General features: G+C 40.5%; 1 protein-coding gene across 1 annotated transcript in view; it reads right to left on the reverse strand.

The window, feature by feature from the left end:
* GREB1L (GREB1 like retinoic acid receptor coactivator) overlaps positions 1-21,677 on the reverse strand; it is a 167,926-nt gene that overhangs the window by 77,673 nt on the left and 68,576 nt on the right. The window contains exons 8-14 of the mRNA XM_017873530.1: positions 16,934-17,062; positions 11,950-12,066; positions 11,209-11,328; positions 10,058-10,195; positions 7,190-7,375; positions 1,516-1,842; positions 196-324 (exon numbers count right to left, since the gene is read on the reverse strand). Of these exons, the coding sequence (XP_017729019.1) occupies positions 196-324; positions 1,516-1,842; positions 7,190-7,375; positions 10,058-10,195; positions 11,209-11,328; positions 11,950-12,066; positions 16,934-17,062 (1,146 nt within the window). The remainder of the gene's footprint in view (positions 1-195; positions 325-1,515; positions 1,843-7,189; positions 7,376-10,057; positions 10,196-11,208; positions 11,329-11,949; positions 12,067-16,933; positions 17,063-21,677) is intronic.

Raw genomic sequence — 21,677 nt, forward strand, 5'->3', positions numbered from 1 at the left:
TACCAATGTGCCTTCCTCTAGACCCCCTTACTGCTTCCTGTGGTGTTAGTGACAAAATACTTAAGATAAACCATTTCAAATGAAAGATCAGCTGGCAAGCTTGAGCTCCACACTCATGTTGACAAGCTAAGATTTAAATTCAGAAAATCACACAACTAGGGGCTGGTAGTGTTGCCAAATCTTACAACCACTCACCTAATGATGTGGTTTTGAAATGTGATGCCAGGAAACTGACCTTTCCTGTGATAAGCTCATAACTAATTTCTTTCAAAAACTCACTTGTGGTGAGCATGCTCTCTGCCAGAGCTCGGGACTGGTGCTGACCTGCAGGATGGAGGGGAGAAGAGAAAACTCATCAACAGAACAAACGTTGCTGGAACATTACTTACAATGGCAACAACTGGAAACAATCAAAGGATGTCACCATAGGGACTTAGGTTGAGAAAATTATGACACACCAAAAGGTGTGGACAATTACACAGCACTTGAAATATCAATTCTGACTCTAGACAGAAACAGAAATGTTTATAATACAGATGATCAACGAAAAAAAAATGATGTACCTTATGTTTGTAACTGAAAATCTGCACGTTTGTGTTTAATGACTAAGGAAGGTCCCTGTCCCCAACCAGGGGCTGTGGGTAACACCACAGCTGCCCCAGGGCTGGCCAATTAGGCAGATGTCCAGGGGCTGAGAACATGTAGGAGAAACAGACTAGGGAAGAGTATGAAAAACCTTAATAAAAATTGTGCTTGCATGGTTATAGTGAATATTTGCCTTAAAATATAAACATGCTTTTAACAAAATGAAAAAATATTAATGTATCACACTGATGAAGCTTTCTGGAAATACATGTAGCACAGAAAAATGGGCAGACAGGTTTTGTCAAAGTGAGGGGACTTTCTTAGCTTCTTTGCTCAGAAGAGGTGAGAGCCATTCACTACAGAGAGGAGAGAAGCAAAATGTAGTCCAAATGGCTACCCAGGAGGGTGCCTGATAGAAAATTTGCACAGTGCAAAACAAACAAACAAAAATCCCCTCCCACCCCCCAGTTTTGTAGTGTACCAACTTTCTGAATCTTTTCCTTAGAGTCGATGTTACAATATTAAATAGACTCTTCAGTGAGAAGGGGAATATATGAGCTACTTTTCTGGCAAATTCGATTAATTGGCTTAGGCCACCTGTGGCACTGGCTTTATCACATGCTAGAGTAGTAACATTTCCAAAATCTTTAAAGGACAGCAGTTACATGAGACAGGGGTATCTGTTACTAGGGAGAGCTTTGAAATAATGCTCCCACAACCAGCTGACAGGGGCACCAGCCAAACTGAGGGCAACACAAAACCTGATCTGAGAAGGAAAGGGAAAGTTAAAATTAGGAGGATGAGCCCAAGCTCCAGCAATTAATCAGAAGTTGACTATGTGGATGCCTGAAACACACAACACACATTTTTAAATGGACAAATGGTCAAATGAATTGATTAAACAAACAAAAAACAAAAAAAGTTACTCACCTAACACTACCACACAAAATTCATTTCCTCTGATTTTCGATGCACAAATTGCCACCACATAATCTGGTAGCCTTTGATAGTGTCTCATTTCACTGAGAGTCCTTAAGGTCTCTGAAATGCCCTCCGCCAAAGAGTTCTGGGTCACAATCACATGAACCAAGTCTTGAGATACGCTGGCAATTAATCTAGCAAGCCAGGGGAGTTGTCCTGGTGACACAGGGACACACTGAGCACCTATCTGCAGGGCTCTTTCTCTCAGAGTAAATTCTTGCATAGCTTTCAGCATAATTTGCTCAAATTCTTCCCTGAGAGGTACCTGATCAGGACCTATATAGAAGAGAATTACAGCTGGAATTTAAAGAATCATAGGTAGAAGAGAGACATACAGCCATGTGCTATCCTGCAGTACTTCTCAGCCCATCATACATACTCCAACTAGAAAATAACCTCTTTTTCTTGGAGTGGTGACAAGTAGAGTCCTACTAATCATTTCCTATTGCGAAATTATTTTCTTTCTGCCTCAATTTTGTGAAAATCAGGCTTCTGTTTTCTGTGTTCCTGATCTTTTTAAAAGAGGATGTACTAAGCGAAACCATTAATTCCACAGTATGCCCTTGGAGCTGGTCCTTGCATGTGGCCTATTTCTTGACCTATTAAGCTTAGCATTATGGAAATTGTTAATGACTAATGAAAAAAGAAGCCTGGCTGGGCGCGGTGGCTCACGCCTGTAATCCCAGCTCTTTGGGAGGCTGAGGCGGGCGGATCACGAGGTCAGGAGATCGAGACCATCCTGGCTAATACAGTGAAACCCCGTCTCTACTAATACAAAAAATTAGCTGGGCGCAGAGGCGGGCGCCTGTAGTCCCACCTACTCGGGAGGCTGAGGCAGGAGAACAGCATGAACCCTGGAGACGGAGCTTGCAGTGAGCCAAGTTTGTGCCAATGCACTCCAGCCTAGGTGACAGAGTGAGACTCTGTCTCCAAAAAAAAGAAAAAAGAAGCCAACCTATTGGTATATAACCAATTTTAAGTTTCATTCAGTTCTCATTTTAGTCTTAGGCATTTTGGAAAACATTTTAATGTATTGCCTCTAAGCCTAATTTTGAGAATACTGTGCATCAGGAAATGAAGTTTAATTATTTTTCACTCCCAAGTTATATTGAAGGCAGCCTCACACTTTTCCCAGATAGAGAACGCTTTCATGATCTAGTTATTCCCCAGCATTCTGGACTGTTAAATATACCATTTGGCCCTTTTCTCCAACAAGTTGGGGCTAAACTTATACTGCTGACCTGTGGCCCCTGTATTCAGGGGGATTTTGTTTCTTATTTTCTTTAGAAACTCAACGTCTTTAGAACAAAATAAGCAAGTCAATGTTTGGTATCCAACTGACACAAATGAACTAAGATTTCAACATTTCGTTTAAATTGAAAGCAGTGAGAATATAGTCACTCCCTCTATTCAATCATTTATTTTGCTGTGTGAACCCAAGATTTGAAACTCAGGCTCCCATAAACCAGCTCAGACACCTCTGTGTCTGTGATCTGAGACCAAGCAACAGCCCCAGAACCCACTGCTAAAAGCCCTTTATGGAAGAACAAGGGGGTGATGGGCTGGACTTCTGCATGAGAAGGAGGCACCACAAGTGAGTCAGACCCATTCCTTTCTCTAATAGGGATCTAAGTGGTTTCTCTGGCCCTTCCCATCTTTTCTGAGAAAGTAAGAAAAGTAGGCGTTTAGTAATGCTTTTCAGACACAGAAAATTAAATAAAATCTTATACATTATAAAACTAACAATTTTAATTGAGAAAACAGTTTTGCAGGATTGGGTGGAGGCCAGGGAGAGGTAGGAGAGTGGAATTCTCATAAACAGATTTTTCTCTTCTATACATGGAAACAGGGCAAGAAAATGGTAATGTATACATGATGTCTGTGTATCGTCTGTGCTGCTTTTTTTTTGTTTTTTTTTTTTTTTTTTTTTTTTTTTTTTTTTAAAGACAGCTTCCCTTTGTCACCCAGGCTGGAATACAGTGGCGCGATCTTGGCTCACTGCAACCTCCACCTCCTGGGCTCAAGCAGTTCTCCTGTCTCAGCCTCTGGAATATCTGGGATTATAGACATGCGCCAACATGCCCGGCTAATTTTTGTATTTTTGATAGAGATGGGATTTCTCCATGTTGGTCAGGCTACTCTCAAACTCCTGACCTCAAGTATCCACCCTACTCAGCCTCCCAAAGTGTTGGGATTACAGGCGTGAGCCACCATGCCTGGCCTCTACTGTCCTTCTCAGAAAACTTGATGGGAATGTGGAGGGATGTTTTTTAAAAAAAATCACCAGGAGCCACCAAGACGTCTGATCTTCATTCAGCTTTATCAAATTGGCATCATGGTAATTGTCACTAGATACACACTTTTTGGTGAGCTCAAAGTGGATAGAAGGTGGTCATCTATTTAAAGCTTTCTTCCACCAGAACATGACAGCTGAAAGCAGGTGGCCCTGGTTGTCTCCAATTCCCTACTGTCTTTCATTAACAACCTGAAAGCTCAGGGGTCTGGTTAATAGTCCATAAGACTGACTCCAGGACTGAGTAACATATTCTATCAGGAAGCATAATTAATTCAAAGTACAAAGACATTCTGGGAAAACAACATTACTAAACATATTCACATCATCCCTTGTTGCCTTAAAGCTCGCTTTTATAGAGTTTTGACTGATGTACCATTAGGAATCAAGAAGTGGGGGAAAAGGTATTAAAGTTTAAATGAGGTAAGAGACTTCTTAGAGTAAAATGTCTTGCTTCCAAAATCAACTATCACTTTTCATCCTCAGCCTTTAAAAAAATTTTTTTTATTTTTATTTTTTAATTAGAGACAAGGTCTCAGTCTGTCTGCCAGGCTGCAGTGCAGTGGCACAATCATAGCTCACTGCAGCTTTAAACTCCTGGGCTCAAGTGATCCTTCTGCGTCAGTCTCCCAAGGTGCTGGGATTACAAACATGAGCCACCACACCCAGTGCCTCAGCCTCAGCCTTTACAATTGCATTGCAGGTGTCTTTTCTCCACTTTTGTAAGCTTGATAACAGTAATCTTTTCTTTCAAGTGCTGATCTCCAATAACTTAGGTTAGTCGGAGGTATCAGTTTTAACGACTTTTCAGACAGAACTACCTTAATAAGAAAAGTCAAGGTTTAAATAGACTCAGAGGCTTCCAAGAATCTTTGGATTTGCTGATTTCATTATCTACTTCAAAGATTTTCAGATTGTGAAATGACTAAGATTTTTAAAAAGTAGGCGAGCTATGTTCCTTCGAAGAATCTTGCTTTTCTTCTTCTGTTACCTCTAAGTAACTGAGCTGCTTAAGTATTAAAATTATTCTTTTAGAAGTTTAGGTTTATTTTTTTAATGTCTATAATCTATGGCATATGTGGGCAATATGTAAAACTAGTTCTTGCTTGCCTTCTGAAACCTCCAAGAGGCAAAATATAATAAATAAACTAAAAAATAAATAATAATTAAGTGACACCAGAACAGTTGTTGAGGTATGAGAAGTCCGAATGCACAAAGCTTTAGATTTTAAAGAAGAAATAGCTATTCATGTATATTGACAGGCTAATTGATTGACTGGAAGTCAAATTCTGGAGAGAATTGATCCTGCAGGGCAGAGAAGAATCTGTCATTAAATTGAAATTGTTTCTTTCTTTCTTTCTTTTTTTTTTTTTTACAAAAGATAACAATGTTTAGTACTGTAAGGAAAGATACCTTATTTTGACCCCTTGGTTCATTTAATTAAATTAGACTCTGATTTTAAAAATTGCTATTAAGATTGAAAAAGGTCAGGTGTGGTGACTCACACCTGTAATCCCAGCACTTTGGGAGGCCAAGGCAGGTGGATCACCTGAGGTCAGGAGTTTGAGACCAGCCTGGCCAACGTGGTGAAACCCTGTCTCTACTAAAAATACAAAAATTAGCAGGGCATGGTGGCTCATGCCTGTAGTCCCAGCTACTTGGGAGGCTGAGGCATGAGAATTGCTTGAACACGGGAGGTGGTGGTCGCAGTGAGTCGAGATCGCACCACTGCACTCCAGTCTGGGAAACAGAGTGAGACTTGGTCTCAAAACAAACAAACAAACAAACAAACAAACACAAACAAAACTGAAAAAGAGTGCTATAGTGATTTGCTTGGTTGGCTATAATATCATCACTCTATGAAGCCTGGTTTTACTAATTCTGGGTGCATTTAGAAGTTGGCTTTAGATCTTAGAACACAGTCTACAATCTAATTTCAGTATGTAGCAATTAAAATTATATCATCAAATGAGCTGTGGACCCAGGTGAGTTTTATAATTGTATTACCTTTCAATAAGCATCATTAGCAGCTCTCATGGGAAATTGGTGCCTTGTAAATTTCAAAAGGCCATGTCAAAGCAGAGCCCACGTCAAGTCAGCCTCTCAGGGCACAAAGAGTTCTAGTCAAGATTGCTAGCTAATGCACCAAAGACTGCATATGCCCTAATAAAGTTATTTAGTCCAGTGTTTTTATTATCTCCTAACACTGAAGTATTTTATTTTCTAAAATTAAAAAATTCCACAAGTGCATACAAATATTTTACGTTTAATTTTACATCTCAAATATTTTCTTTTCTTTCTTTCTTTCTTTTTTTTGAGACGGAGTTTCACTCTTGTTGCCCAGGCTGGAGTGCAATGGCGTGATCTCAGCTCACTGCAACTTCCGCCTCCCGGGTTCAAGCAATTCTCCTGCCTCAGCCTCCCGAGTAGCTGGGATTACAGACACGCGCCACCACGCCCGGCTAATTTAGTATTTTCAGTAGAGATGGGGTTTCTCCATGTTGGTCAGGCTGGTCTCGAACTCCCCACCTCAGGTGATCCGCCCACCTCTCAAATATTTTTCTAAGTAAATCAGTGGCTTGAAGTCCTAGAGTGAGTGTATAATTAGATGGCCTACTGTCATTTGCAAAATAAAGGACATTTCGATGTAAATGCTGCTGAGCCACTCTAGTATTGTCAGGGCACCTGCATACACCCACTTTGGGGCTTAGGAGGATATATCAGATACAGGAAGTGAAGGGTTCGTGACCTACATATCCCCCTTACCCTATAACTTAGAGACCTTCCAGGGAGGTCCACGGTTATGACCTCAATGATGGAAAGCAGATGGGACTCCATCAAAGGGGTGTAGCTGGAGAAGAAAAAAAATGGGTGTAGGGCCAGTGGATAAACAAGATAAAAAGGCTAAATGGAAAACTGGAAAATAATTGTTTAAGACAATGGCTGTGTTTGCATATCAGATGGTAGGTGCACTTTCAGAAAGGAGGCCTAGCCAAGCTCCCCAGGGAAGGGGTGCTCAAGGTACAACCCTTTAAGGTTTTGCCTACCTTAACTACTTTGGAGACCTTTGGAGCATCATGAGACTGGACACTAGGTGGTGCAATTCATCTCCTCTAGGACCCAAAGAAGCAAAGGAAAGGAAAGGAGTAGAAAAGAAATGAAGGAGAGGAAAGGGAAAAGTTACAGAGAATGCAGATGAAGGGAAAGAACATCAGAAGTGAAAGAAGAAAAATAAGAGATAGGAGGATAAACGTGAGAAAGAAAGAAAAAGTACATCACAAAAAACCCTCAAAAGTAGTCACTAGCAAATGATTATGGAAAATGACTTACCCAGCCGCACAAGATACTGTATCGTCAGAAGAATCATGTTTTCCACGCTCAGAAATTGGCTGCCAGTCAACCCTAATTGTTCCAAATATTTGTTTTCCAACTGTGGAATCTTGTAGCAATTCACCAGCAGAGGACTCACAACAATGTCACCAACATTTCCATAGAAATAAGGTAAAGTGCCATAGCCTGTCCCAATAGAAGCAGGTCAATGCAGTTCAACATTTCTTTTTATGATCCAACCAGGTACACTTGCTCAACTAGGATCGAAGACGCCTAACAAAATTCCCTGCCCTCTGAGATAGCTATCAAACAAATCACTCAAATATATCAATCCTAAGGAATTCACTTGGATGCTCCACATTCTATCCTTATATTAAATTAAATGAACAGGAAACAAAATACAGTTGGTCCTCTGTGTCTGTGGGTTCCACATTCAATCAACCGTGGACTGAAATAGCCAGGGGGAAAAAATTCCACAAAGTTGCAAGAAGTGAAACTTGAATTTGCTGTGGGCTGAGCAGTACACTGAATTCACGTGAATGACGTGATGTGTAGGCACTGTAATAAGTATTGTAAGCAATGGAGAGGTGGTTTAATGTATATGGGAGGATGTGCATAGGTTATATGCAATTACTGTGCCATTTTATACGAGGGACTTGAGGATATTCGATTTGATATGGGAGGGGGCCTGGGATCAATCCCCCAGGGATACTAAGGGACAACTGTACTCATATTATCTCTGTTTCTCATGGAAGGGACATATTAATATTTTGCCAGAAGATTGATGAGTTTGCAAAACATGTCTGTATCCTCTGTAAAACTGCAATGATAAAATATTTCTGATAAAGTCCCTGATCAAGTTTATTTTCAGATAAGAAATTAGAAAACAACAAATGACAATACGGCTGGGCGCAGTGGCTCACGCCTGTAATCCCAGCACTTTGGGAGGCTGAGACGGGAGGATCACCTGAGTTCAGGAGTTCAAGACCAGCCTGGCCAACATTTTCGCCTTTAGTAGAGGCGAAACCCAGCTTCTACTAAAAGCACAAAAATTAGCCAGGCATGGTGGCACGCAACTACATGGGAGGCTGAGGCAGGAGAATCGCTTGAACCCAGGAGGCAGAGGTTGCAGTGAGCTGAGATCGTGCCACTGCACTCCAGCCTAAGTGACAGAGCGAGACTCCATCTCAAAAACAAAAAAACCGGCCAGGCGTGGTGTGGCTCCCGCCTGTAATCCCAGCACTTTGGGAGGCCAAGGCAAGCAGATTGCTTGAGATGAGGAGTTTGAGACCAGCCTGGCCAACATGATGAAACCCTGTCTCTACTAAAAATACAAAAATAAGCTGAGCATGGTGGTGCACGCCTGTAATTTCAGCTACTCGGGAGGCAGAAGAATCACTTGAACCCAGCAGGCAGAGCGTGCAGTGAGCAGATTGTGCCATTGCACTCCAGCCTGAGTGACAGAGCGAGACTCTGTCTCCAAAAACAACAAAAAACAAAAACAGAAACAAACATCAATACATGTTTCACTTCCTGAGATTTCCTTTCCTTTCCCCTTTCCTTTCCCCTTTCTTTTCCTTTCCGACACTATCCAACTGGAGATATTACTGAGATTTTCTTAAAAAAAAAAAAAAGTAAACTAAATTTATTGATTAACAGCAAGATTCTACTAGTTTCAGGCACTTGGAGATCCCTGCTCCTTTGTTATCTTAGCTATTTTTGTGAGGTTGTCTTCCTAAATGTCAGTAAACAGTCTCAAATTGTTTTAGAAATAGAGAGGAAAAAATGTGTCCAAATATGCCCTGTTTTGGTGGTTGATGGAGAGGATAGTCCCTCTGTGAGACTTTCTAAAAGGCAGACACCAAAGGACCAAAGGGTCCCCATGTTCTATGCATCTTTCCAAAGCTTAGTGGCACTATGTTAATGTTCAAAAAGAGCTTCCTAATTCATACAGCATTTAAGCAACTGGGATCCCCTCAGTACCTACAGAACTAGGATTAGCAGACAGAGTAACCAGGTAAAGGACATGACTCCAAGCAAAACCATCCAATTAGGCAGGCTCAGGCCCACCCAAAAAGCAAATAACACTGCATGTAAACACGTCCTAAAGATGTGGGGACCTTAAACACCCTATCTATTTTGTCCTAAAGGTAGAGCAAGTAGTCTCCTTCTGGCCTAGGCCAGCCCTAAACCCAGGAGACTCCTGACATGGGTATGAAAAGCACTAAGTTAGTCCTGGAATGTAGGGACCGCTATATGTCTATACCTCCACTTGTAGACCACCTGGAAGGACTCAGCCTCCTCAAAGATACTAAGGTTCAGACCTGCAACTGTGGGGCCTCTTGGTTCCCTTGAGTAGGGTCTGTCAGCTGGCTTGGCTTGTTTTATTTCTTTGCGGTTTGGCTCCCTTTGACTGGAATGTCCCCTCCCCGACCTTGTCCACTTTGACCAACCTTCAGGATCCAGCTTAACCAAGACCTCTGGGAAGTCTTCTCGGACCCCTCCAGGCAGAGGTAAGCCCTCTCTCAGAGCTCTGAGTTCTGGTTGCTCTTGGTTGTGAACCTCTAAGGAGCTCCCATGTCACGGTGTGCTACAATGGTATCGCCTATGAGTTGTAATGCTTATTTATCAACCCTAGTGGCTCATGGGAGGTGAGACTCCCCCAGTAAACAGTGCTCCTTGAGGGCAACAAGACTTTGCCTTATCCTCAGCTCCTAATATAGCATGAAAGAGCAGGCCAATAAAAGCTGAAAGAATCAACAGATGGATGAACATCTTCATGACTATATGAAAAAACACAAACAATGAAATGGAAAAACACTCCTAGATTCCAGCAGACACAGGCAACTTGGAATTCCATTGCCTTACCTATCAGAATTACTGGTCTAACTCCTGAGTTACTCAGCAGGTTTTCAGGAACAATTACAGTTTCCCCTGCAGGAATAGGCCTGGGTTGTAAAATTCCAGTTAGTGGGGTCTGTGGAACTGGGGCAGATAAAAGGGGCTCTGGAAAAAAAAAAGTTTGACAAGAAAGATGACATGTGAAAACTAAATGAAATACAATAGAAAGCAATGCAGTTTTAATACTTTTAATAGAGAAGTATTAGAAATCTAACGGTTTGTTGTGTTTTTCATTAGGTTTACTATGTAAAGTGATAAGTAAAAAAAAGCAAAAGGAGAAAAAAATTAACCATAATCATATTATGTGGCTATAACTACTATTTAGCATTTTGGTGACTTTCCTTCCAGTTGTTTTTTCCATATGCAATATTTTGGATCCTGTTTGGTATTTTAGCTTTCTCCCCGAGATTATCAAAGGCATATATCTGTTCATTACATACATTTTGAAAGGTGTAGAAAAGTGTGAAGAAGGATGAATTCATCATTAACCAGTACTTCCTAAAGGCAACCACAGTGACAGATTGGCATAATTATTTGTGTATATAAGATGTCTATGTAGTCTTTAAAACTATTTATTTAAACAAACATTTAAATAACTCATTTATGTCTTAGAACCAGTTTACTTACAATTGTCTGTGGTTTGTTCAGCAACGTAGACAAATGTTTGAACTGTGGACACCAAATGGCTACAGTTAGATATTCTGAAAGAGAGCCAGTTGGTTTTGGTTTTTCAGGTTTCTAGCCACAGACTGAACCATCCAGGTCAGAAATAATAAGCATGGGTCACATAAAGAACCAGATAACAGCAGGGAAAATCTAACACCACTACTAGCAAAACAAGTCCATATATGCCCTATGATGGTGGGTTGGTAGCATTGTGTCCCATATAATGAATGGCTTTTCAATGCTATGGGTTAAAACTAAGTCAAAGGTTGAATTCAGATCAGTTGTAATGATCTTGTGCGTGTAGGGAAGACAAATACGATCGTGACAAAACATTAGCTACTATCAATTTCCTCACATAACTCATCTTCAAGAGTTCAGGGAAAGAATGGAAGTAGAAGATATCTCTGTGAATTAAAAACACACTTACGATCCATCTTATGTTAAAATCTTACCCGTTCTTGAAAGAGGACGAACGGTAGGGACAGGTACAACGAAGCCAGGTTGGGGGAGAGGTGACCCAGGATACCATCCCCGGTGTCGTTTCTTTGGTGGCCCGGAAATGAACATGGTAGCTGAAGACAAACAAAAAAACAAAAAAAGAGATAGTCTTGTTCTCAGCCATGTGGATGAAAGGAAAGAATGCCAGAGTAACACAGAACCTTTAATTTGATTATACTCAGAAAGTCTAAATCACTCCTTTGGAGGTAAAGCTTTAAAAAAAGCCACATTAGTAACCTAACATTACAATAATAGCCACTTAACATCTGTATGTTGTTTTACAGTTCCAGAGTCTATGTAGCTTATTTCATTTGATTCTACTCACAACCTTGTGGTGTTGAAGGGCAAATATTGTTGTTATACCCATTTTGTAAAAGGAGAAAGGAAGGCTCAGATTTGTCCAGGATCACACAACAGACAACTTTGAATCCTGTACTTTGGTCAGCTAAACCCATGGTTTTTCAAGACACTTCCTTAAACATTTGTTTCAACATTATTTCCCAGTTACGTCATCCACATAGAATCCCAATATATTTACTCATTACTATTCACACCAATTATAAACTTTCAAAACATTGTATGACAAGCGGAGAAAAAACTCCAGAGTATGTTGCCAGATAATTCATTACAAAATCTGGAGCACTTCTAACCCCGGGTAAGTGCATTATTACAAAACTCTATGACAGGTATTTTACCTTGGTCTCCTGATGCATAGCTAGGTCTTGGTGACAAAGAGTAATTCCCTGTGTGGGCTGGAGTGGAGCTGGATGCACTGCTCTTCCCTCCATGGCTACTGTTTCCATTAGCAGCATCTGCAGAACACAAGGAGAGGAGTGCTCAGAACAGAGGCTGGGCGGGGCACTGCTTTCTGGGATGCTGGAACCATCCGATAGACCTCACACTCTAGGATTCCAAGAAACCTCATGGATAGGACCCAGTCCAGTTACATAAAACCAACTGCAACTGTCAGAGGAAGAGCTTCATTAAAATTAAATGTCACTTAGAAACAGTTTCCTAGGACCCCAAGAGATCTTCTGGAATCATTTTCAGTAAAGTCTTTGGAGATGATGGGTGGAAGCAAGGGAAAAAAATTCTTATATATATATATTCTTAACTTTGCGTCATGGAAAGTTTCAAACATACAGAAAAGTAGAGAGAATAGGATAATGAACATCTACATACCCACCATCCAATTTCAACATTTACCAACACAGCCCATCTTGCTTTATCCACCCTTACCTCTGCCCCCTCCACATATGTACAAGCACGCTGTGAATTATTTTGAAGAAAACCCATATCATTTTGTACATAAATATTTCTGTGTGCTTCTTTATTTATTTTTTTTGAGACGGAGTCTCACTGTGTCACCCAGGCTGGAGTGCAATGGCGTGATCTCGGCTCACTGCAAGCTCTGCCTCCCGGGTTCATGTCACTCTCCTGCCTCAGCCTCCCAAGTAGCTGGGACTACAGGCGCCTGCCACCATGCCTGACTAATTTTTTGTATCTTTTTTAGTAGAGACGGGGTTTCACCATGTTAGCCAGGATGGCCTTATCTCCTGACCTCATGATCCGCCTGCCTCAGCCTCCCAAAGTGTTGGGATTACAGGTGTGATTTTTTTTTTTTTTTTTTTTTGAGACAAGGTCTCACGGTCACCCAGGCTAGAGTGCAGTGGCAGGCTCAGAGCTCACCGCAGCTTTGAACTCCTAGGCTGGAACGATTCTCCTGCTTCAGCCTCTCAAATAGCTGGGACTACAGGAGTGTGCCATCACACCTGGCTAAATTTTAAGGTTTTTTTTTGTTGTTTGTTTGTTTTTTATGAGACAGGGTCTTGCTATGTTGTCCAGACTGGTCTCGAGCTCCTGGCGTCAAGCAATCCTTCCACCTTGGTTTCCCAAAGTGTTGGGATTACAGGTGTGAGCCACCATGCCTGGTCTTAATGTATTTGTTTCTAAAATAAAAAGACTCTTTTAAAAATAACTGTAATATCATTACTATCCTTAAAATTAACAATGATTAATACTTTTTTTTCCTTCTTCTTTGAAACAGGGTCTCACTCCATCATTCAGGCTGGAGTGCGGTGGTGCAATCACAGCTCACTGCAGTCTTGACTTCTGGGCTCAGGCAGTCCTCCCACCTCACAGCCTGCCAAGTAGCTGGGGCTATGGGCATGTGTCACCACAGCTCGCTAATTTTTGTATTTTTTTTTTGTACAGACAGGGTTTTGCCATGATTCCCAGGCTGATCTTGGACTCCTGGGTTCAAGTGATCCACCTGCCTCAGCCTCCCAAAGTGCTGAAGTTACAGGCATGAGCCACCGCATATAGCCAATAATTTCTTAATGTCATAAAATATCCTATTAGTATTCAAAATTTTCCCCAACTATCTTTTAATTATCTGTAAAAAAAAAATACTTTTTTAAAACAGCCGGCTTGTTCAAATTGGAATTCCAAAAAGATGCACATACTGAATTTAGTGACTGTGCCCCTGAAACCTCTTTTATTTTATTATTATTATTTTTGAGACGGAGTCTCGCTCTGTCACCCAAGCTGGAGTGCACTGGCCAGATCTCAGCTCACTGCAAGCTCCCCCTCCTGTGAAACCTCTTTTCATCTATAAGATGCCCTTCCCTTTTCTTTCTTACAATTAATTTGCTGAAAACCTGGCAGAATTTTCTATTTTCTAGATTTTGCTGATTAGATACCTGTGGTGTCACTTATTCTCTTGTCCCCTGTATTTCTAAAAAACTAATTCTTAGATATAGAGGTTTGATCAAATTCAAGGTTTTTTTTTTGTTTGTTTGTTTGTTTTTGGCAAGAGTATCTCGTAAGTACTGTGGTATATAGTATTTCCATCCAGGGCACATAAGCCAGTTTTCTCTCTTCTTGTGATATTAAGATTGATTAGTAGGTTCAAAAGTTGTCAGCATAATCCTTGGCATTATAAAGTTGTTCAGCCTTCATCTGATGGTTTTAGTAACCATGATTACTGATGTATTACTTCATTGATTTTTTTAATGCTGTAAAAACTTGATTCCATTGTTCAAAGTCGGTAATCCAACCAGAAGGTAGATCCTGCAAGAAATATTGAACCTGAGTAAGAACAGAAGCGGGCTGTGTAAATTATGATGGGCTTGAAAAATTTCCAAAAATGGCCAGGCACCATGGCTCACGCCTATAATCTCAGCAATTTGGGAGGTGGAAGAGTAGGATCACTTGAGCCCCGGAATTCGAAACCAGCTTGGGCAACGTGGAGACCCTGTCTCTACAAATAATTAAAAAAGAAAGAGAAAAAAGAAAAGTTTGCCAAAAATGACCAGGCCTCTCTTTATGGGCTCATTCTTGCTAACTTATCTTAAAATTTCCTTCCCCTCTTTAGCCGGGCACGGGTGGCCCTCCAAGCCTGTAATCCCAGCACTTTGGGGAGGCTGAGATGGGCCGGAAAATCAGGCGAGGTCAGGAGATCGAGAGCCATCCTGGCTAACCCACCGGGTGAGACCGCCCGTCTCTACCTAAAAAATACAAAAAAACTAGCCGGGGCCCGAGGTGGGCGGGTCGCCTGTAGTCCCAGCACTTGGGAGGCTGAGGGCGGGAGAAAATGGCCGTGAACCGCGAGAGGCGGAGCTTGCAGTGGAGCTTGAGGATGCCGGCCCACTGGCAGCCTCCAGCTGGGAGACACGAGTCAAGACTCCGTCTCAAAAAAAAAAAAAAAAAAATTTCTTCTCTTTTACCACTAAACTTGGCTGGGTGCCATGGGTCATGCCTGTAATCCCAGCACTTTGGGTGACCAAGGCTGGCTGATCACTTGACTCCAGGAGTTCGAGACTAGCCTAGACAACATAGTGAAACCTCACCTGTAAAAAAAAAAAAAAAAAAAAATGCAAACATTAGCTGGGCACGGCAGCATGTGTCTATAGTCCCAGCTACTCGGGAGGCTGAGGCAGGAGGGTTGCTTGAGCCTGGGAGGTTGAGGCTGCAGTGAACTGAGATTGCACGAGTGTACTGCAGCCTGGGTGGCAGAGAGATACCCTGTTTCAGAAAAAGAAACACACACACACACACACACACACAGCCACCACTGAACTTTTTTAGGATTCTGTCTTTTTTTAATTTTATTTTTATATTCTCACTGTCACCCAAGCTGAAGTGCAGTGGCATAAACATGGCTCACTGCAGCCTTGACTTCCCAGGCTCAAGCCATCCTCCAACCTCAGCCTCCTGAGTAGCTGGGACCACAGGTGCACACAACTACACCCAGCTAATTTTTTTTATCTTTTGTAGAGACCAGGTCTCACTCTGTAACCTGGGCTGGTCAGGAACTCTTGGCCTCAAATGATCCTCCTGCCTTCGCCTCCCAAAGTGATGGGTTTACAGGCATGAGCCACTGTGCCCAGATGAATCCTATCTTTTGTTCACAGCTTGCCTCAGCCTACATCTCTCCTTGGCTTATACTATTTACACTGATGACTTTAACTAGATGTTGGTGGCTCTCCTCTACACCATCAGTCCTGAATTATCCCTGTAATAAATTAAATGGCTGTTGAACAGCTCCACATGGATGTCTTATGGGAATCTCAAATCCAGCATTTCCAAAATTGAACTCACCATCTCCCACTGGAGAACCTGATCCTCCTTCTGTATCCCTGTCTCAGATGATGGCATCAACATAAGCCCAGAAAGTTGAACGTCAACTGAGACCCCTTCTTCTCCTTGATGTTCACATTAATCAGTTAATTCCTGCTGGTTTCACTTCCTGAGTAGTTCTCTAATTTGTCCTCTCCTCTGCAACCTATTATCACTCTAGCCAAGGACCTCATCATTTGTCACCGAGAAGACTGAAATGACCTCCAACTAGTTTTCCTATCTTGTCTTCTTCTTACACATTATAGCCAAAATGATCTAGCTCAAGTTCAAATCAAACCATGCCATTCCTCTGGTCTATAAGTTATACAGTGAAATCCATGTTTCTTAGTCGGGCTGCCTATAACTTTTCCCGTAACCACCACTTACTCACCTCTTGCCACTTTTTGAGTTTTACATTTTATGGTCCTAACAAGTCCAAATTGCTGGAAATTCTTGCATATATCATATTGCTTTTCCCCCTTCCCTTCTTTTCCTTTTAACCATTGTTTCTGCTGTTCCCGAATCTGAATTGCTTTTCCTCTACTCCTTTTTACAGTGAAGATCTCCTCATTGTCAAAGACCAGGTTCCTCTGAGAACTTATTCTTAATTACTCCTACAATGCTGGGCTAAAAAAAACCCCTTTGTTCTGTGTTCTTCTGTACATTGCCATATTTGCTACAGTACACCGAAAATATCTTGTCAGAGGTCTATCTCCCCCACTAGATTACAACGAAATTGGGGGTCAGGGATTGAACCTTATTTATCTTTGTATTCCCAGATCCTAGGTAAAGCAGGTGCCCAGGAAATGTTTGTCAAATTGAATCAAATTGTTATGTCACTTCCAAATACCAAGTGTCATTCCCTGACTCTTCTGGCTGGAATGTAGAGAACACAAAGCTTCACACACTAGTACATTATTACAGACAGCCCCACTTCTCTCTCCAACTGGCAGGGACAGGCAGCTTCTGTTTTCTTCTATCAATTTGTCAATTAAATGTCACACAAGTCTTTTATGGACTATGTATTTACCAAAGAAATATAAGTGAGGAAAACATCACCTGCAGCAAAAGTCTTCCCTACAACCTGCAAAGATAAAGCCAGTGGTTTCACAACATTCTTATTCCGGGTCAGGTCCTGAGCTCCACTTAAATTGATTGCAGAATTAGCTGGACTGAGAATCGGCGAATCTTTAAAATGAAAGAGTTTGTTTAAATTAGCAATTATTTATATATGCAGGAAGGAAGTTAATTCAACAAGAGTTGAGAAAAAGCAGATTATAGAATTTCAGTCCTTTCCTTGAACTATTCTGACGTTTAAAAAAGTTCATTTCTATGTATACTGTTTTTTTATTTTTTACTTATTTAACAAACACTCACTAGAAGTTACTATGTGATGCATGCTATTTTAAGCACTTTAAATATATTAATTCAGTTAATTCCTGTAACAACTTTGTGAGGTAAGTATTACTACCTTAAATAATAGTAGCCATTTAACCTAGTCAAAATTAACTATGGAGTTAGTCTCCATAATCCCCCTCAAAGCCATATAGGTGTGTGTGTATATATACACACATATATATGCATATATATGCTATATGCTATATATATGTGTGTGTGTGTGTATATAGATATATATATATTTTTAAGATGAATTCTCGCTCTGCTGCCCAGGCTGGAGTGTGGTGGCATGACCTCTGCTCACTGCAACCTCCGCCTCCTGGGTTCAAGCGATTCTCCTACCTCAGCCTCCTGAGTAGCTGGGACTACAGGTGCGCGCCACCATGCCCAGCTAATTTTTGTATTTTTTGGTGGAGGTGAGGTTTTGCCATGTTGGCCAGGCTGGTCTCAATCTACTGACCTCAAGTGATCCAACTGCCTTGGCCTCCCAAAGTGCTGGGATTACAGGCATGAGCCACCACGCCCAGCCTCAAAGCCAGATTTTAATGAGATGTATTTATCTCTAGCTAGATGAGTTTATTATTTTAAAAGCGTCATGCAAACTAACTCACTGAAATGTAGGAGAAAGCATTTTTCTCTGAAAGTTGCTTTAGTTTTATTTTTTCTTTTAATAAACTAGAATTAATTTACTGCAACACCAGGAACATCCAAAAGAAAGCTTTTTGGATTAAGAAAATAATTCAGCCCAGAAAATCACATGCTATTTCAGAGACAGGCTGTGGAAGAGAGAAAGACTCAAGCCAATCAGAGTTTTTCTAAATGAGTAGAGACCCCAAATCCCTGACTACTCCAGCAGAACAGCTAGATCGATTAACACAGGAAGGTGTCAAACCTCTCTGAGAGTCTGAAGAGCATACTCTAAGGAACAGGATACTTACTAATGGTGCTCCATTAGAAAGTATCTAGAAAATTATTCATCCCACAACACGATTCCTGATCCATCTAATCATTGTTTCTCATCAGAACTCAAAAGAATGAAATCGTCTCCCACTGGCTTGGAAGAGTTAACGTGCTTCTCTGAGGGCCTGACTTACCAACCAGTGAGTGATTTAAGGTCTGCTGGGAGAACCCAGTGCACATATGACATTACAAAGTTGTAGGAAACTGAAGATGACCCCAATTTTTCATGTCTTAACAGAGCCTTACAGGACAAGAATCCAAGTTAAGTCTGCTATGCTATTACACAGATTTGTCTTTATGTTTCAGGACACATATTGTTTGGAAGATTAGTAGCTTTCTGTACTAGTTCATATCTATAATTTTAGCATATCCCTAATTTGAAGAGTGATAATTCATCTTATATTTTGAAAACAATGAATCCAAATTGGTACAGAATAATGTATTAAAAATGAGAAGGTACAAAGTCAATCTACAGAAATAAATCTTCATGTATATCAACAACAATCCATAGTTAAACAAAATGCCTAGGAGTAAGCTTAATAAGAAACGTATGCAACTACATGAAGAAAACATTATAATATTTCTGGACGTAGTATCTGGGATTTGTCTTAACATATTGAAGGAGGAAGTCAGATTAAATAACAATCACTATGTGTTCATAAGTACTGAAGCTGGGTGATAGGTCATGGTGGTGGTTTATTTTATTATTCTATTTTTATATGTGTTTGAAAATGTCGGCTGGGCACGGTGGCTCACGCCTGTAATCCCAACACTTTGGGAGGCTGAGGCAGGCAGATTACCTGAGGTCAGGAGTTCAAGACCAGCCTGGCCAACATGGTGAAACCCTGTCCCTACTAAAAATACAAAAATTAGCTGGGCGTGGTAGCACACACCTGTAATACCAGCTACTCGGGAGGCTGAGGCAGAAGAATTGCTTGAGCCCATGAGGTGGAGGTTGCATTGAGCCGAGATCGTGCCACTGCACTCCAGCCCAGAGCGAGACTCTGTCTCAAATAAGAAAAAAAGAAAAGGAAGGAAAATGTTAAGATTTAAAATTTAAAAATAACTTATGAAAATACACCTGAACAAATATGAAAACATAACATGCTTCTGAGCAGAAATATTCAATGTCAAAAAGATGCCAATCAACCTAAGTTAATTTATAAATCTAATGTGATCCTAGGAAAATTCCTACAGGTTTAGATATTATTAGAATTACTCGAATGTTTTAATAAGGCAAGCTAATGTAATGCTGATATAAAAATTAGACAAGAATAGCTGGAAACATTCTAAAAAATAAGAGAAATGAGGGGAGGCTAGAATTGTTATATAATAAAATATATTATAAAACTTCAATGAATAAAACACTATGGTCTTGGTACAAACAGAACAATAGAACAAAAGAGACAGTAAGTAACAGATTGAAATACACATAAACATTTAGTAAAAGATAAAAGTAGCAGCTCAAATCAGCAATAAAGAACCATTCAGTAAATTATATTGAGGCAATTATGTATATAGGAAAAAAATAAAGTTGTACCAACATCTTACACTAGGTGTCAAAAAAAAAACAAAAAACAAATGGACCAAAGATATAAACTTAGATCTGAAAATATAAAAATAATAGAAAATATGGAATTAATTATCACCTTGATATGGAAAAGGCCAAACTATTAATCAAAGTGCAGAAGTCATAAACAAAAGACTAATAAATTCAGTTACAAAAAATAAATAATTTCTGTATGGCAAAATTTTATAACAACACATATAGTAGCCAGAGAGAGGTGGAGTGGCCATCCTAATCTCAGAAAAAATAGACTCTAGGCTGGGCGCGGTGGCTCACGCCTGTAATCCCAGGACTTTGGGAGGCCGATGTGGGCGGATCACGAGGTCAGGCGATCGAGACCATCCTGGCTAAGACAGTGAAACCCTGTCTCTACTGGGTGACAGAACAAGATGCCATCTCAAAATAAATAAATAAATAAATAAATAAAAATAAAATAAAATAAATGAAAATTAAACACAACATACAACAACTTATGGGATGCCACTAAAGTAATTAGAAGGAAATTCATAGCTATAAATGCCTATATTAAAAAAAAGAATGATCCCAAATCAATCACCTTAAAAGTGATCCCAAATCAATCACCTTAAGAAACTAGAAAAAGAAGTGCATACTAAACCCAAAGAAAGAAAAAGAAAGGAATAAAGACAACAGCAGAAAGGAATAAAGGAATAGAGAAACAATCGTGGACATGAACAAAACCAAAAGTTTGTTTTTCAAGTGAATCAACAAAATTGACAAATCTTTAGCCAGATTGACCAATGAAAAAAGAGAGAAGATATAAATTACTAAAATTAGGAATAAAAGAGGGGGCATCACTGGCAACCTTAAAGGGAAAAAAAAAGCATTATAAACAAATGCTATGAACAATTGTATGCCATTGTTATAGACTGAATTGTCTCCCCGCAATTCATATGTTGAGGCCCCAGTTCCTAAAACCTTAGACTGTGACTGTATTTGGACACAGCACCTTTAAAGGGGGTAATTATGATGAAATGAGGTCATAGGTAAGGGCCTAGTCTGAAATGACTGGCGTCCTTATAAGAAGAAGAGACATCAGGAATGTGCCCATACACAGAGGAAGGCCACGTGAGGACGCAGCAAGAAGACGGTCATCTGCAAGTCAAGGAGAGAGGCGTCAGCAGAATCCAATCCTGCCAGCACCTCAGTCTTCGACTTCCAGTGTCCAGGACTGTGTGAAAATAAACTACTATTGTTTAAACCACCCAGTGTGTAGTATTTTGTTAAGGCAGTCCCCGCAAACTAATATAGTCAACAAATTGGATAAATCTAATTAGGTAATTAGATTTGAAATAGACAAATTCTTAAGACAGAAATGATCAAAATTGACTCAAGGAGACAGAAAAAATCTGAATAGACCTATAACAAGCAAAGGGACTAAATTAGTTAAAAACAAAACCAAAAATAAATCCCACAACTATCCACAAAGAAAAGCCTAGTTAAGAAGTCTTCCTTAGTGAATCCTACCAATATTTAAAGAATACCTTGCTTTCTCAAATTCTTTCAAAAAGTAGAAGAAGGAGGAGCATTTCCCAACTCAACTTCTTAAGGCCAATATTACCCAGACAAACACATCAAATGGCTGGGTGCCATGGTTTGCACTTATAATCCCAGTTACACAGGAGGCTGAAGTGGGAGAACTGCTTGAGCTAGGAAGTTTTAGGCTACAGTGAGCTATGATCGCAGCACTGTATTCCAGCCTGGGTGACAGAACAAGACCCAGTCTCAAAAAGAAAAAGAAGAAAGAAAGGAAGAAAGGAAAAGAAGAAAGGAAGAAAAGAGGAGAGGACAGAAGAGGAAGGAGAGAAGAGGAAGGAAGGAAGGAAGGAAGGAAGGAAGGAAGGAAGGGAGGGAGGGAGG

The sequence above is a fragment of the Rhinopithecus bieti genome, unplaced genomic scaffold (genome assembly GCF_001698545.2).
Source record: "Rhinopithecus bieti isolate Rb0 unplaced genomic scaffold, ASM169854v2 scaffold_6946, whole genome shotgun sequence".
In the NCBI taxonomy this organism is placed as follows: Eukaryota; Metazoa; Chordata; class Mammalia; order Primates; family Cercopithecidae; genus Rhinopithecus; species Rhinopithecus bieti.